The sequence below is a fragment of the Pagrus pagrus genome (genome assembly GCF_965226575.1).
Source record: "Pagrus pagrus genome assembly, chromosome: 10".
Taxonomy (NCBI): Eukaryota; Metazoa; Chordata; class Actinopteri; order Spariformes; family Sparidae; genus Pagrus; species Pagrus pagrus.
This window is the reverse complement of record NC_140194.1, coordinates 8,470,532-8,486,237: the sequence shown is the minus strand read 5'-3', so window position 1 is coordinate 8,486,237 and position 15,706 is coordinate 8,470,532. Positions and strand designations below refer to the sequence as shown.

General features: G+C 41.6%; 1 protein-coding gene across 7 annotated transcripts in view; it reads left to right on the top strand.

The window, feature by feature from the left end:
- pclob (piccolo presynaptic cytomatrix protein b) overlaps window positions 1–15,706 on the top strand; it is a 61,891-nt gene that overhangs the window by 13,446 nt on the left and 32,739 nt on the right. For 6 of the 7 annotated variants that reach the window (XM_084364352.1, XM_084364357.1, XM_084364356.1 and 3 more), the window contains exons 8-12: window positions 324–1,175; window positions 1,390–2,556; window positions 2,746–4,275; window positions 4,806–5,843; window positions 14,397–15,293. In XM_084364352.1, the coding sequence (XP_084220478.1) occupies window positions 324–1,175; window positions 1,390–2,556; window positions 2,746–4,275; window positions 4,806–5,843; window positions 14,397–15,293 (5,484 nt within the window). The remainder of the gene's footprint in view (window positions 1–323; window positions 1,176–1,389; window positions 2,557–2,745; window positions 4,276–4,805; window positions 5,844–14,396; window positions 15,294–15,706) is intronic. The other variant, XM_084364353.1, reaches the window with a different exon arrangement.

Here is a 15,706-nt window from a genome sequence, read left to right as displayed (position 1 = left end):
TAGAGAAAATAAATAAATATTTGATAAAATTTGAATTCTACATTTTGCAGCTGGTATGCTTCAAAGAGTTTCACCACATTTACATTTTTAAAAGGGTCTCTTAGTAGCTCTTTATTGTGTTTAAATTATGCATGCCTTTGTTCATTATTTTCTGGAAATATTAAACATTGAAATATCCAATTAGTTTCTGTTACTAGATGAATAAAAGCTACTGAAATATAACAAAAAATCCTCACTGCCTCACATACATATACAAAATGTAGATCATATAAACATCTTACCTCACATTTTGTAATGGAACTTTTTTTTCTTCTCCTTTTTAGGTGAAGGAGTGGTTGTGTCTCACCTGCCAGATGCAGCGGGCTCTTGGAGCAACACAGCCCTCAGGAGTCACTTCTGTCAACTCTCAGACACCTGCAAAACCCCAAAAGAAAGACATCATCAGCACAGCTGAGCCTGAAAAGAAAGAGTTATCGGCACCACACTCACCTCAGAGGAAACTGTCTACAGCAGCACAGCCAGCTACAATCGAGGCTGCTAACAAGCCAGATGGTCAGAAACAGCCCAGCCCAGTTCCACAAAAAAAGCCACAGGAGCCTCAGAAAATGTCAAGTCCGAACAAAACACCTGACCAGACAAGGCAAGCTGAACGTAAGCAGAGCAATGCTACTGCAGCGACGCAGCAAGAGTCAGGAGGCTTATTTGGTTTTGGTGGTGGTAAAACTCAACCCAATGCTGCAAAGCCTGCAGAGTCAATGACTGGGAAAATGTTTGGCTTTGGTTCTTCAATGTTCAGCTCTGCATCCACTTTGATAACTACAGCTGTACAGGACCAGCCCAAGACCACTCCACCAGTTTCTCCGAAGATGTCTCCAGCAAAAGATGTCAAATCCCCTGCTGCTCAGAAGAAAGACCAAGAGAAAAAGCCAGAACAACCCCAGCGGACTAAGACACCTCCATTGGTACAGGCCAAAGTGGACAAACCTCCATCACAGCCTCCAAAGGTTGCAGCACCCTCCCAAGCCGATGTCAAATCAGGCCAGTCTACCTGTCCACTCTGTAAGGTTGAACTCAACATGGGAACGAAGGACCTTCCTAACTACAACACCTGCACCGAATGCAAGAACACCGTCTGTAACCAGTGTGGATTTAACCCCATGCCAAATGTCTCAGAGGTAAGTGAGATTCACTCAAGATGTGTGTATTAATGATGGGTTATTATGAACTCAAATAGTATATTGCCAATCTAAAAATTGACGATGTGGTGTATCTAAAACAAAATATTTTAATGTATAACAGACTTATTTGTGCTATATTATAATGCTACCATACAAATGCAATTAATGTTTTACAGGCAAACTTACTCAAAATAATATGGTTTCCCCACAGATGAAGGAGTGGTTGTGTCTGACTTGTCAGATGCAAAGAGCTCTCAAAGCATCTGAAACAGCAGAGCCTCCAATGATGAAACCCCAGGCATTACCCAACAAAGTGTCTACACCTGTCAGTCAAAAGAAAGACATTATCTCTACACAAAAAGCAGAAGTGCCAGACAAAAATCAGAAGGACAGCACAACAGCAGGTGCACCACAAAAGAAAGAAGAAACTAAACAACCACTTCAAATGCATATTACCCAAGCATCAATCCCAGGTGCTGTTTCAGCCCCGACAAAAGAGGAGAAAACCAGTCCAGCACTGACCAAGGAGGTCCCAGCCTCCACTGCACCTCCCGCTAAAGAGACAACAGCTGCAGTTAAAGACCTAAATAAACCACTGCCTGCTCAACTTCCTGAAACTGCTGTCCAGAAGAATAAGGATATCACTCCACCGAGTTCCCCTGCAACTAAAAAATTATTAGAAAAAGAGGGGAAAGATGTAAAAGTTCAGAAGCCAGGTGATCAACCAGTCACATCCACTGATGAAGTAAAGCCCCAGCAAGCCCTAAACAAAGAATCGAAACCTGTTGAAACATCAATGGCCAAATCTGTTCCTCCGGCACCAAAGCAAGAATCAGGAGGTTTCCCCATCTTTGGAAGTCCTAAATCTCAGCGTGCTGCCTCAATATCAACTGAAGCGGTGACCGGGAAGATGTTTGGATTTGGTTCATCCCTCTTCAGCTCGGCATCCACCTTAATAACATCCGCAGTTCAGGAGTCCCGCACAACACCGCCAAGTTCACGCAAAATGTCTGCCCCAGCACAAGTCTCCGACAAGATGTCAACATCTCCAAAGCCCAGTCCCCCAGCTTCCCCAAGGATGACATCAGAAAAGGAGGCCAGACCTCATGCTCAGAAACCTCATCAAGAAAATATACAAGACCAACCACAGCAGGCCAAGGCTCCTCCGTCAGGACAGGCCAAAGTTGCCATGGGTCCAGAGCCTGCCAAACCAGAAGCCTCCCAAGCTGCTCCCAAAGTGTCCCAGTCTACATGTCCACTCTGTAAGGCACAACTTAACATCGGATCCAAAGATCTTCCCAACTACAACACCTGCACTGAATGCAAAACCAGTGTCTGCAACAAATGTGGATTTAGTCCTATGCCAAATGTTACACAGGTAATTAAATACTTAACTTTTTGTAAAATTGATTTCCTTATTCAGCATTTTTGTTGATTAGTTTTCTCTAATCTCTGCCTTCAATTCCAATTACACAAAATCATTTATTTGGATCTATCAAAGCTGCTTTGAATGCTAATTTTTCCCAAATGAAAAGGATGTTACTCATGTTTTGTGTTTGTTTTTCAGGCGAAGGAATGGCTTTGTCTCAACTGCCAGATGCAGAGAGCACTTGGAGCTTCTGAACCCCCAGGCCTTCCCATGATAAAACCACAACCTTCTCCAAGTAAAGAGGTCTCTTCCACCCTAAAGAAGCAAGAGACCCCAGTGTCAACTTCTCAGGAAGACATCTCTAAAGTCCAATCCAAAAATGAGCTTGATAATGTTGCTACAACCAAAGAAAAAGTTTCACCGCCTTCACAAAAGCTTACTGAAGAGACACCCAAAGGACAACCAGGTACACCCCAGCAACAGCATCAGCCAATAGCTGTGACTTCTGTTGCTGAGTCTGCTCCTCCACCAGATCGAGAAGCTGGCAAGACACCCCTACAAGAGCCTGCAAAAGCTGTGACTTCAATTGCTAAGTCTGCTCCTCCACCAGACCGAGAAGCGGGCAAGACGCCACCACAAGAGCCTCCAAAAGTTGCAACTTCTACTGCTCAATCTGCTCCTCCACCGGGTCCAGAGACAGGAAAGCCACTCCAACAACAACCTCCAGAAGCAGTGACTCCTATTGCTAAATCTGCTCCTCCACCGGGTCCAGAGACAGGAAAGCCACTCCAACAACAACCTCCAGAAGCTGTGACTCCTATTGCTAAATCTGCTCCTCCACCGGGTCCAGAGACAGGAAAGCCACTCCAACAACAACCTCCAAAAGCTGTGACTCCTATTGCTCAATCTGCTCCTCCACAAGGTCCAGAGACAGGAAAGCCACTCCAACAACAACCTCCAAAAGCTGTGACTTCTAGCGCTAAGTCTGCTCCTCCACCAGGTCCAGAGGCTGGAAAGCCAGAGGCAGCAAAGCCAACCCCACAACAGCCTCCAAAAGCTGCAACTTCTATCGCTAAGTCTGCTCCTCCACCAGGTTCAGCGACAGCAAAGCCACCCCAACAACAACCTCCAAAAGCTGGTACCTCTCCAGCCAAATCTGTACCTCCACCAGCTCAGCCTGCAAAACAGGAGTCAGGTGGCTTCTTTGGTTTTGGTGGTCCCAAGACACAGCCTGCTGCAGCACAGTCTGCTGGGTCAGTGACTGGAAAGATGTTTGGCTTTGGGTCATCTTTCTTAAGCTCCGCATCTACTTTGATAACCTCAGCTGTTCAGGATGAACCTAAAACTACACCACCCACTCCACGTAAGATGTCTACTACAGCCCATGTCTCTCCTAAAATTACACCGCCAGCCTCCCCTAAAACATTACCTGCAAAGGACACCAAGCCACCTGCCGCCCCAAAAAGTGAGGAGAAGAAACCAGAGAAACCACAGCAGGAAAAGACTCCTTCAACAGTACAAGCCAAAGTGGACAAGGCTCCATCGGAGCCCCCCAAAGCAACAACAGACACCCAAGGGGCTCCAAAAGCAGATGTGTCCACCTGTCCACTCTGTAAAATTGACCTTAACATGGGCTCCAAAGATCCTCCCAACTACAGCACTTGCACCGAATGCAAGACAACTGTATGCAACCAGTGTGGATTTAATCCAATGCCAAATGAGGCAGAGGTAAATCACTGTACCCACATGTTTTGCCTGTGCTAGAACTTCCTTTCTTTAAATTATTTCAAACAAAGGATACTTGTATTGATTGATTAAGTTAACATTTTACAAATTTTGTTTATGGATCAAATTCATTATTTGACAAGACATGTAAATATTGTATCATGATCAATAAGTTGCAAGGTTTAAATATCAGTACTTCTGATGTTGAACATTTCAATTGCATTTTGACATACAGTACATTGGTTTACTACATTAGTACAGCAGGTTCATATTGTTCATTTTATCAGTAACTATAAATTCCAGACTCACATGCATTAGGAATGAACAGATTGTATCATTACAATAGGCCTGATTGTAAATTAATGATCCTTGAATGAATACAGTACATGCGAGACAAGGAATGCCTGAAGTGGCTAAATATCCTCTGCACTCAAAATTTGAATACAATTTGTCCTTGGGGTTTGTCTATAAAAACAGTGTTGATGTCTGTTTTTCAACAATGATCTTGACATTTGATTGTACTTTTTTTTCAGGTAAAGGAATGGCTTTGTCTGAACTGCCAGATGCAGAGAGCGCTAGGAGCATCTGAGCCAACTGCACGTCCTGTAGTGAAACCACAGCCCTCCCCAAGCAAGGTATTTACACCTCCCATCCCTGAACAAAAGGATGTACAAGTCCAGAAGGAGAAGTCTACAGAAGCTACAGCAGTCAAAAAGGAAGTCATTCAAGCACCTCTAGAGAAAAAAGAAACCCCCAAAGCTGAGGCTCTATTGCCAACTGCAGTCCAAAAGGCAGAAACACCTCGACGAGGTTCTGTGCAAAAGACACAGGTCCTTCCAGGCACTGAACAGGGAAAAGGCCAGGGTGTCACTGGCCAGCAACAACCTGTTGGAAAATCCCCGCAAGTACAGGTTTCTCAGACGACAAAGCCAGAAGTCAAGGCAGGTCCCGCAAAACAAGAAGCTGGGAAACCACCACAACAGCCCCCCAAATCTCCAACCCCTGCTGCCAAATCTGCACCACCACCAGCTCAGCCTGCTAAACAGGAGTCAGGAGGCTTCTTTGGCTTTGGTGGTCCTAAAACACAACCTGCTGCTGCAAAGCCTGCTGAGTCAGTAACTGGAAAGATGTTTGGCTTTGGGTCATCTTTCTTAAGCTCTGCATCCACTTTGATAACTTCAGCTGTTCAAGATGAACCTAAAACTACACCACCCACTCCACGTAAGATGTCTACTACAGCCAGTGTCTCTCCTAAAATTACACCTCCAGTTTCTCCTAAGATTACCCCTGCAAAAGACACTAAGCCACCTTCTGCGCCGAAATCAGAGCCACCTCAACAGGCCAAGCCTGCTTCACCAGCACAGGCCAAAGCAGAGAAAGCTCCATCAGCGCCTCCAAAATCCACAGAAGTGACCCAAGTTGCTCCTAAAGCAAGTCTGTCCACCTGTCCACTCTGTAAGGTCGAACTCAACGTGGGCTCCAAGGATCCTCCCAATTACAACACCTGCACTGAATGCAAGAACACCGTCTGCAATCTTTGTGGATTTAATCCAATGCCTCATACAGGAGTGGTAAGTGCAATAAATTTAATTTCATATGTCATTTTCACACAAATGTTAAGGAGTGTTATAGGTTTGACCCTGAAAATTGTCCCCTTATAATTTCCAACTCACACCCTGCAATCACAGAAGGATTATTATGGCTTAGCATTATGTGTTTTCCTAGACTGTAATGAAGTCAGCAGTTCTGATGTAGTTTTCACTTTTCAGTAACCATGTCTGATATGGAGCAGCAAAACACTAGTTAGGGCTCTGCAGAAGTGGTAGTACTCCCATTACAGTATGCAGATTTTTTGTGAGGACCATTCAGTGCTTATGGCAAAGTTTGCACTGTATTATACATCAATTATATTTGACAAACACATTCACTTGAGCTTGTAAACAAATATATAAGGAAGAAAGCATACGTGGTAAACGTTTTGATGCAAACATTCAGAGATATTCAAGAAGGGAGATCATTAGAAGTGAATGTTCATTGTGTGTTCAATGTTCATTCAAGTGAATGAAACTGTTCATTTGATAGTTTCTATTAAGTGAAGAGCACCTTCTTCTTGTACGATTAATTAATATGCTTCTTTGTTCTTCCTTGTTGTTTGCCTTCCAAGGTCAAGCACATCTTATTTTGAGCGAGAGTTTGCAAGCGATAAAATTGATTTTTTAGTACTTTTTAGTCTTTCTACTTTGTGTGCAAAGGATGAAAAAACACGGAGATTGGCTGTCATGCAGTCTTTTATTTCTTTTGAAAATGTTGAACAATAGGCTGAATTTATGATGTTGATTTGATTTTCTTGACAAAAAGCAGGCGTTACAAGCGTGGTGGAACAATAGATGAGGGTGCTGCAGCCGGGAAAATATATATGGAGAAGTTGGTTGAATTTGTTTTCAGACTGTGACTTTGAACGGTGGTCTGTGTGCTGTTAATTAAGGTACCCTATGTAAGTCATTGAGCTACTTTGAGAGGTCCTCAAACATCATTTCAAACATACTTAAACTCAAGATCCATGATGGCTGCTATCCCTCCACCAGAGTGGCCGGAGCTATTACATAACGACTCATGAGAAGAGTGCTTCAGCAGACCGGCGCACAGAAAATGTATTAAAGTGATTGAGGGTTGTGCAACAGCATTAGTGAGATGGGACCTGCTGCCATAGCAAACCAGGGAATCTCCATCCCCCGTGAGAGATCTGAGATGGCAAAGCCCTGTGATATGCCAATAAGCAGAGGTGAAACGGATTAAGTCCAACACAACACTGTGCAGTACATTAGGGCAGCAGACATTTCCTTTCAGGCCATCTGCTCTCTCACAGATCAGTGGCTCCATGTAATTCAACAATTTCCTCTTTATTTTATGTGGGTGGCAGTGGCACGTGTGTACTTGTTTTGCGACACACCCACGCATGCAGGTCATAGTTGAATGCATGGCTGTGGCTCCTATATGTAAGGTGCAGTAATACTACCTTTCTGAACAGCTCACATTTCCCTGTAGGGTCGGTCAGTTTCTGGCAGCAGTAGTAACAGTTAATGCCTGAAATAATTTGTAAATGATTTGGTGAGCCCATTGTTCTTCTCTTAGTTACTGTACTTCACTGTTCAGTTCATTCAAAGGACACAAGACTGCGCTGCAACTACTTAAAATGTGGGTGCAATTCAGTAATGTGCCCTGTCAGTCATGTTATTCAGTCTACTGGCGGCTTTTGAATAAGGTCATCTCTGATGCTGATACTTTCATAATGTGAGGTCCTATTAAACGGGAAAAAACGTTGGCTACGTTAAAGTGTGAAAAAAATACAGTATGTAAAAGATGGATTTATTGAAATATTGTGAAGCTTTATTCAATTTCTGGCCAAAGGAAATTCCTGCTTTCCATGAAAGACAAAGTATTACTGGCTGACAGTTATTTTTATGAGAATGAGGACAATGTTCTCGCATTCTGTTGTCTCTTAGTAAACAACAAAATCCCTCTCCGTCATTTTTGAGTAAATGTGCTTTATTTTTTTCTCTTTTCCATAATTCTGCCTTCAATTTGTTTTCCCAGCGTAAGATTACGACACACTCGGCCCAAATGGCACATTAATATGGGTAAATAATGCTGACAGAGATGTGCCTGTTATGTAATTGACACTTCTCACGTTTTTTACGGACACCAGAGAGGAGGAAGTGCCTTAGGGTGGATGTTGGATGGGGGAGGGGACAAGCATGGATGATTAATGCTGCGTGTACAACATAGATTTATTCCTCTTAATAGCAAAGGAAAACAGAAAGAGTTTGGCCTTAACGCAACTGAATAGGATGAGTTGCCATACTTATTGCTGTCCTATGACCTGCTTTATCTAAAGTGGCTGTGCCTGGCAGTTCCCTTACATGACTGTGCATGGCTCTTTAGTCGAAGGGCAGAAATGCCTCCTTTTAAAATATGAAAAGGACTTGTGAGGTACAAAAGGAGAGGAGGCCACTTTAGGCAAATGGAGTGCTAGCAGCAAGTCTGTCCATTTTTCCTTTTGCTTGCTCTGCCTCAGCTGATGCCATCAAAAGCCTGGGAGTGACTGTTGTCTGATAAGTAGGACACACGTGTGTCGTGCTTTGCCAGCTTAGGCTTTGTGTGTGACAGATGAGACGGTATGAATGATCGTTCCTCAGCATTTTTTCAAATGTTAACACATAGCTATATCTTTGGCTTTAAATAGATTTTCATGTTTATAGTCTTCCAGTAAAAAGCAGTCTTCACCTTATATTTTCTCTTTAAATATGAGTTTATTTGAACATCCATTGGATGAATTGTCCCTACTAATCAAAGCTAAAAGCAATTGACAGACATTGCACACCGATTCATAACAAAATGCATTATCTCTGACACAGGCCTGCAGAGAGTACTCTGAAACCTGCAATTTAACACTTTTGAAGTCTTGTCGTTTCCCCAAAGTTTTTTATATTCTTTACACACACCAGGTCTATGTGCAAGATGTTTTTTGCTGAAAGCCAGACAACCACAGACAGTTGGCCCCTTGATAAGGAGGCGCACCTAGTGACAGTGTTAAAAATAGTCCCTCTGAGGAGAGACCAAGCATACCAGCTGCATCCTTGTTCTTTTTTTTACAGCCTCTGTCAGAAGTTACAATGAGGCTAGCAGTGCTAAAATTGAGTAGGCACGTGCTTTGGACTCGATGTTGCGTCAGAACATTGTTAAAATTGTCTTATCGCGCTGATTTATTATTCACATTGATATATTTATTTATTGCCACTGCCGTTAGTTGTTTCTTTCCACACAGATTATTGTATTACACGTAGCTATGTTCCCTGTCCCAAAAGAAGGAGTAGGACCTCACCAAAGCTTTGTCAATGTACCTCCTAGTGTCTTTATGCCACGCCCTCTCACTACTTCTTCAACCCCAATCTTCATCCTATTGCACTTTGCCATCAAAGGGAAGTTTGCTGATGCACCATTCGACAGATTGCAAAAAGCAGTGGGTGTATTTCCTTGTCTTTAGAATGAAGCACTCTGCTTATTACAGATTAGTAGGTCAACAATCCCTATTATCAGAGGGCTTGATTTATGAGGAGTTCTGCTCTGTGGGGGCTGCTGAAAGCCAAGTATATTAGCCAGTTACAGCTTGTGCCAAAGGCATCTGCCAAGAAATCAATAAGAAACTTACCAGCTCCAGCATCAACAGCAGAAAAGCACTGATGAAAGGCTGAGGGAAACAGCAGTGTAGTCCACAGCCCAAAGGACATCCTTTCAGTCTAGCTATCATCAAATGTAAATTTCAGGACTACTTGGTGACTGGTCTCTTACTAGTACGAATGATACAAACTCAAATTAATTGATGAAATTATCACATTACATGATTGCAATTAGTACAAGGATCCATTAGTGTGGAAATGCAAGAGTGACAGGCCTTTCCTTGTAAGAGCAGTTTGATAGATGTTTGATTTACAGTGTATTTGTTGAACCATACACCTGCCGTACCTCAACGCTGATAGTGAACAAGATTAAATTCTCCTTGGCAGTTATCCATAATGCACGGTAGGCGGTGCCAAATGTGTATGTAGGATATGAATACCAATAAACACGTGTCAAATTCTAATGAAAGTATAAAATATTTAGATTTCTTAAAAAGTCAATGTTAAATGATAATTTGAGCCCAATGTGAATGGGACCTTTTCTTAAGGTGTTGCATAAATGCATAAATGCTGAATGTCTGGCTGTGAATAAAGTGAACGGGGCAATTCTTTATAAAGCTCTGCAGATCCGGCCTAATGCAGCACGCCTGTGTGTCAAGAGCATAATTTCCTGACTGCTGTCATTGTGAAGGTCTGGTAATCCAGCTCACAGGCTAATCGTGGGGAGCAGCCTCTCCCATGGCTCTCTGCTTGGGGCTCTTGCTCTTTAGTCATAAAACAGATTTAATTAGACAAAAGGATGATGGCGACTTTCCAAACCCTGTGGCTCTGATGTATGGCTCTGAGACTGTGGTGCTGTGAGGCAGTGACTGGTTCTGGAGGAGAATGTGATGAGATTAGGTTTTTTTGTTGAGTGAGATGTTTTTTTTTGTTTTACCCTGATTTTGAATTTGTAGGGTAAATGATTATCAGTTGCAAGGTTGGTGCAGTGGTGGTGTATAATGTTTAATCTTGCTGATTTGTTTGGCCTTAGTTTGGCATACAATACACAATGCTGAAGTTTAACCCCTCATTTGCATACTTTTGTAATTGCTTTGTCCATCTGTTCTTTACTTGGGTTGAAAAAGGTCATTTGTCATGTTGAGACTTGGATCTGTGGGATACCAGCACCTGGAGAGGTGTGAGATTGCAGGAGAGAGAGAGAGAATACAGTAGACCATCAGAAAGACTCAGGAATGCAAGGCCATGGCTCAGCCATCTGCGAACACTGCTGTTTGATCGTACTCTATCAGTCTTAGTTCACAGTCCCTTTCATGTGCGTACTGTTAAAGGGGAGCAGAAGCTGAATGGGGGAAAAGGCCACAATGTTTGATTTTAATGAGTTATGCAAATGTGTTTTTTGACAATCCTGCAGCTCTTTAACAACCTGTGAATTGTTAGGATGTGTTAATTTCAGAGTGCAGTTATCTTCAGTGGCTCAAAATGAGTGTAGTTTGCCCAACTTTGATGCTACTGATTGTTGGAATGGCAATTATAGATATGTAAAGTATGTCGAACCCCGATTGTAATTATGTTATTTCATCATGAATCAGTTTCTTTTTCGGAATTATGAAATTGATCTGTTTTTATATCCAAGTGCAGTTTATCTAAAATTGAAAAATTAGTTGTTGTTTTTGTTCATATTGTCTCAAAGCTCAGGACTTCATTTGTAAAGAAAGAATATATTTTTAAATACCCTTTCCTCCAAAATGGTAACTACATACAGGTGTAATTCAATTTATTGTCATTGCTATAAAGATAGCATCAGTGCATATGAGCTACCTCTGATAAGGCTAATTTGACGGGTCTATGAAATTATCCTTCCTATTAAAAGTAGGAAGAGCTGGTGTTTGCGATTACTCATTTCTCATTTGAATGGCTTCGGTAGTGACATATTATTGCTGATTAGCATATGTATGTGATAAGGAGCACGTTTCTTGTTAGCTGTGATTACATCCTGCAAGCATGACAGAGGAGACGAAGGTGAAGTCGAGGGGTGCGTGGGAATTTTATCATTGACAGATGTTTGAGGCAGTATACTGGGACACACAGGTTTGTCAGCCTAAATGAATAATATACTCAATTTACTCAAGAGCCACAGATGTATGAGCTGTTCTGTATTCCAGATACAATGAAAGGCAGTGTCGAAAGTTTGTACAAAGAAAAAAATATAACCCTGTGTAGGATTTATCTTTTATGTGGACTCTTGTGACGTACTGTTTGTCCAACTTCAAAGGTAAACATGAGTGAGACTGAGGTAGCATGAGATCACATAAAACTGGGGTTTAATGATTTATTGACTTACAAGATTATCAGCATCATGCACTATGCTGATGAGGCTTTGTTTGTCACTGTTGGGAACCAATAGGATTATGAAATTCCTGAGTGAAGCACAGCTGACTGGAAAAAAGCATCTCAGTAGCAATTAAATTAGATATGTCAGTGTCGGTTCTCATCAGCTGTAATTCTACTTGCCATGAATGTTTCTCAGCCAGTGGAAGTTACAGCAGTGCAGCTGATCTTTTCTTGAAGTGTTATTGCTGCCCAAAGTCTCAGGGTAGAAAATGAGCATTAACATTTTCAACCATGCTCTATCTGCAGTAGATGCTTGCTAACATTCTTTTATTGCCAAATATCTAACCTCTGTAAACAGCCTTGGACAATTGGAGGGTTGAAACAATACATTATTCCTAGTAGGGCAAAACAATAAAAAACTACTTGATGATGATGTTTTATCAGATCATTTTAAATGCCCCCTCTATCCTTGTCTTCCTGTTTAGACAAGTATTGACATGTTTCGAGTATGATTGCAACAGGTCTTAGCAGTGTGATATTTTAGGCTTGTTTGTGTGGAAAAAAAATTAAATGTCCTGCACAGCTGGATTGTAAAAGCAGGCCTAAGCCGGGGTATGACAGAGGGTAGATTACATCACTTACCAAAGCTCAACTCAGCACATGAGCACATCATTTACGTCATTACATCCTGAATCACTGCTAAACTCCAAGACAAAATGTGTGTGTTTAGAAACAGGTTGAGATTCTTCTCCTGTTTATGTAGTGCATCAAAATGCACTTACAGGTTACAAAACATGTACATTAGAGTGTACATGTGGCAACTGTCGTTCCATAATTAAGATGTATTGGGTGTGTATAGGTTCTAATAGTTTATCTTGTGGATAAGGCAGTTAAAACTTGGAAATGGTTTCATAAACAGGATATGTGTGCGGTATAATCTCCTCCTCTGTCCTGTATATCAGAACTGCTCTCCCCGGCTCTGCAGAGGCAGGCGCATTGCTGTGGTTTGGTCTGCTAGGTTGCTACAGACACACTGTTTTATCTATTGACAGCTTTTGCTTTCCTCTCCTCTTAACTGCCCGTTAATGGGGCTTAGATGTGATAAGAAGTGCGTCTTCATAGGATTCATTTTTTAAACTAATAACATTGCTTATAAAATGTGATTAGCTCTGTTGCAAGGTAAGCATTTTTTCTTGCTGTCTTACAAGTGTCGTAAGTTGTAGTGTTTTAGCAGCGAGCATGTTGATATTATAGACCACAAGCTTCGGTTGAAAATGTCATTTATGGTTGATATTCCTGTGTAATTGTTTTGGTTGTTTACATTTTTCAGCAATGGCAGTGCAGGATGATGATTGAATTATATTACTTTGAGTGCTATGGTATTACTCAGCATATGAGACAGTGCTGTATTGTACCATGTTCTAATCTATAGATAGTGTCAACGATGTCTATAGTAGTTGAAAATATGAAAACTATGAGTTATCTGCTGCAGCACACAGTGCAGCATTGCTTTGGGACGTATGACATTTGTTTTTTTTCCCACTAATATTTGACATCCATATCATTTTAACTTTAAAGTTGCAGTCTAAGCCCCCAAAACACATAATTGAAGCCTGGTATGACATACAAGTATTCTGAGTACTAGGTATAAGTTTGTTTTTTCCCCCCTTTTTTCATGTTTGATTGTGTCTGTAGTCTTTGGTTTAAAATGTTGATAAATGTTACAAACAAAAGAGTTAAGGCAGTCTTATTCCAGTAAATTAGGTTTGTTTTCAACAAATTCTAAGCCACAAAATATTGGAACAATTTAAACTACCATTTCAGTGTAATCCAGTTCCTGGTCTGGCTACTTTTCAGGGTGTGTTTTAATTCAGGTAGTAGGAACAACTATTCTGCAGGAAAGCTAATCCACGCCTAACAAATACATGCCAAGACGTTATGGCTAAAGCAATAGCAACAAAAGGAGTGGCTGTGACAGACACACCATTCACCCTATTACATGACACTGTACCATCAAAATTATTTTGAAGCTGTTATTTTAGGGTAAAAAAGTTACATAATGTTGGTTTAAGTCAACATGGAGCAGGAGGTTGTAGTGGATAAGTGAGCTGCATAAGGAAGCAGCACTGGCATGAAAAGCAGACTGTGCTTTTCACTAATATGAATATGATTGTATATTACAAGTTTGCTGGTAGCCAAGCAGTTTGTGAATGAGCCACTGATGATGGAGCAGCTGATCCTAATCAGCTAATGCAAGCATTACTTGAGTCCTCTGTCCGGAATAAACCAATGCTTCAGCTATCTTGTTGAAGAAATAAATAACTTTAATATATTCTGATAGCATTAGCTCTGAGTTAGCAATGTGAAATTGCTTTATCTTGGATTCATTATGTTTTAGGCTCACTCAGGCATTCCACAACAAGCCCCATTTTTCTTATCTTGAATTATGAAAAAGTCCTCTCAGCCTATTATCAAATGTATATATAACTGAAAGCCTTCAATTGTATATGCGATATAGCACAGGTCAGACAATGTGTTATTGGGCCTGTGAGGTTTTTATTTTAATCTTGGTAAATTGTGTTTCCTAATGGTATGCTGTTTGTTTGATTACAGAAGGAATGGCTGTGTCTGAACTGCCAGACTCAAAGGGCTTTGTCGGGACAGTTGGGAGACTCAGGAAAAATGCCCCAGCCTTTACCTGTATCTGCCAAGCCAGAGACTCAGACCACACTTACAACCAAAAAGGCAGAGCCCCAAGCTACTCCCACAAAGTCGCAGCCCTCACCTGCTGCCATCCAGGCAGTAACAACAGTTCCAACCTCAAAAGAAAAGATGGATCCTACATCTGTCAAGATGGAAACCACGGCCAAGGCAGCCTCTGCACAAATCGAGCCCACAACAGAAAAGGTTTCTCCTGTTACATCAGAAAAACAGCCTTTAGCAGGATCCACAGCAGAACACCCCATACCAGCTTTGGCCCCTGTGCAAGAGACAGTAGTAACACCAAAGGTTGAAGTTCCAAACACAGATATTCCCAAGACTGTAACAGTGGCAGAAGAAGATTTGGCAAAAATGGAGGACAGCACGAAAGAAAGTCACAAAACTGAAGAGTCTAAACCTGACATTTCTAAAGTCAAAGTTGAGGCAGGTGTAGCTGTGGCTTCCTCTTCCCCAGTGTCTGAGGCTACAGTTGTACCTACCTCCGCTATTGCTGCAGAGGTTGCTGTGAGTGGGATTGTTCCAGCTACTGAAACACAGCCAGAATCGTCTGCTCCAGAGAGGATTGTTAAGGAGGTACACCCAGATGATCATATCAAACTGACAGAGCCAACAAAATCTTCACAGCAAGTTGAAGTGAAATCAAAGTCACAAGAACCACAGCTGCCAGTCGAAGCAGAGCCAGCAATAGCAGCTGACCGGAAGGAGGTGGTTGATAAGCTGGCTGAAGGGAAAATGGACGTCACTTCAACTCAAGAGACACAGCCAGTTTCTACAAACATCATCATAAAAGTAAGAATGGGTCCTTTTGACTGACAAACAATGTACTATTTGCAAACCAATCATTTGTTAGTATTCTTCGTACCTCAGTTTCAACATATGATGGCAGTATGATTATTGTGATGACAGCTAAAATAACTGATGAAATTTAGATGACTGTTGTGGAAAGATGTGTCTTGCATCTCGTCTCAGAGTTCAATTTTGTTTAGTTTGTTGATGTGTCTTCTGCAATTTCCTAATTTATATTGACAAGACTCGATGAATTATGTATCTTTCCATTGAATTAGACCATTTTCAGAATTACTCTTGATAGCATCCTGCAGTTACAAGTAAGAACTTGTCAAATATTTGGCAGTATATGCTTCAGAAGTCTAGCCCCTTCACTGACCAAATCTGATGGTTGTTGTTTTTTTCTTCACATTTTT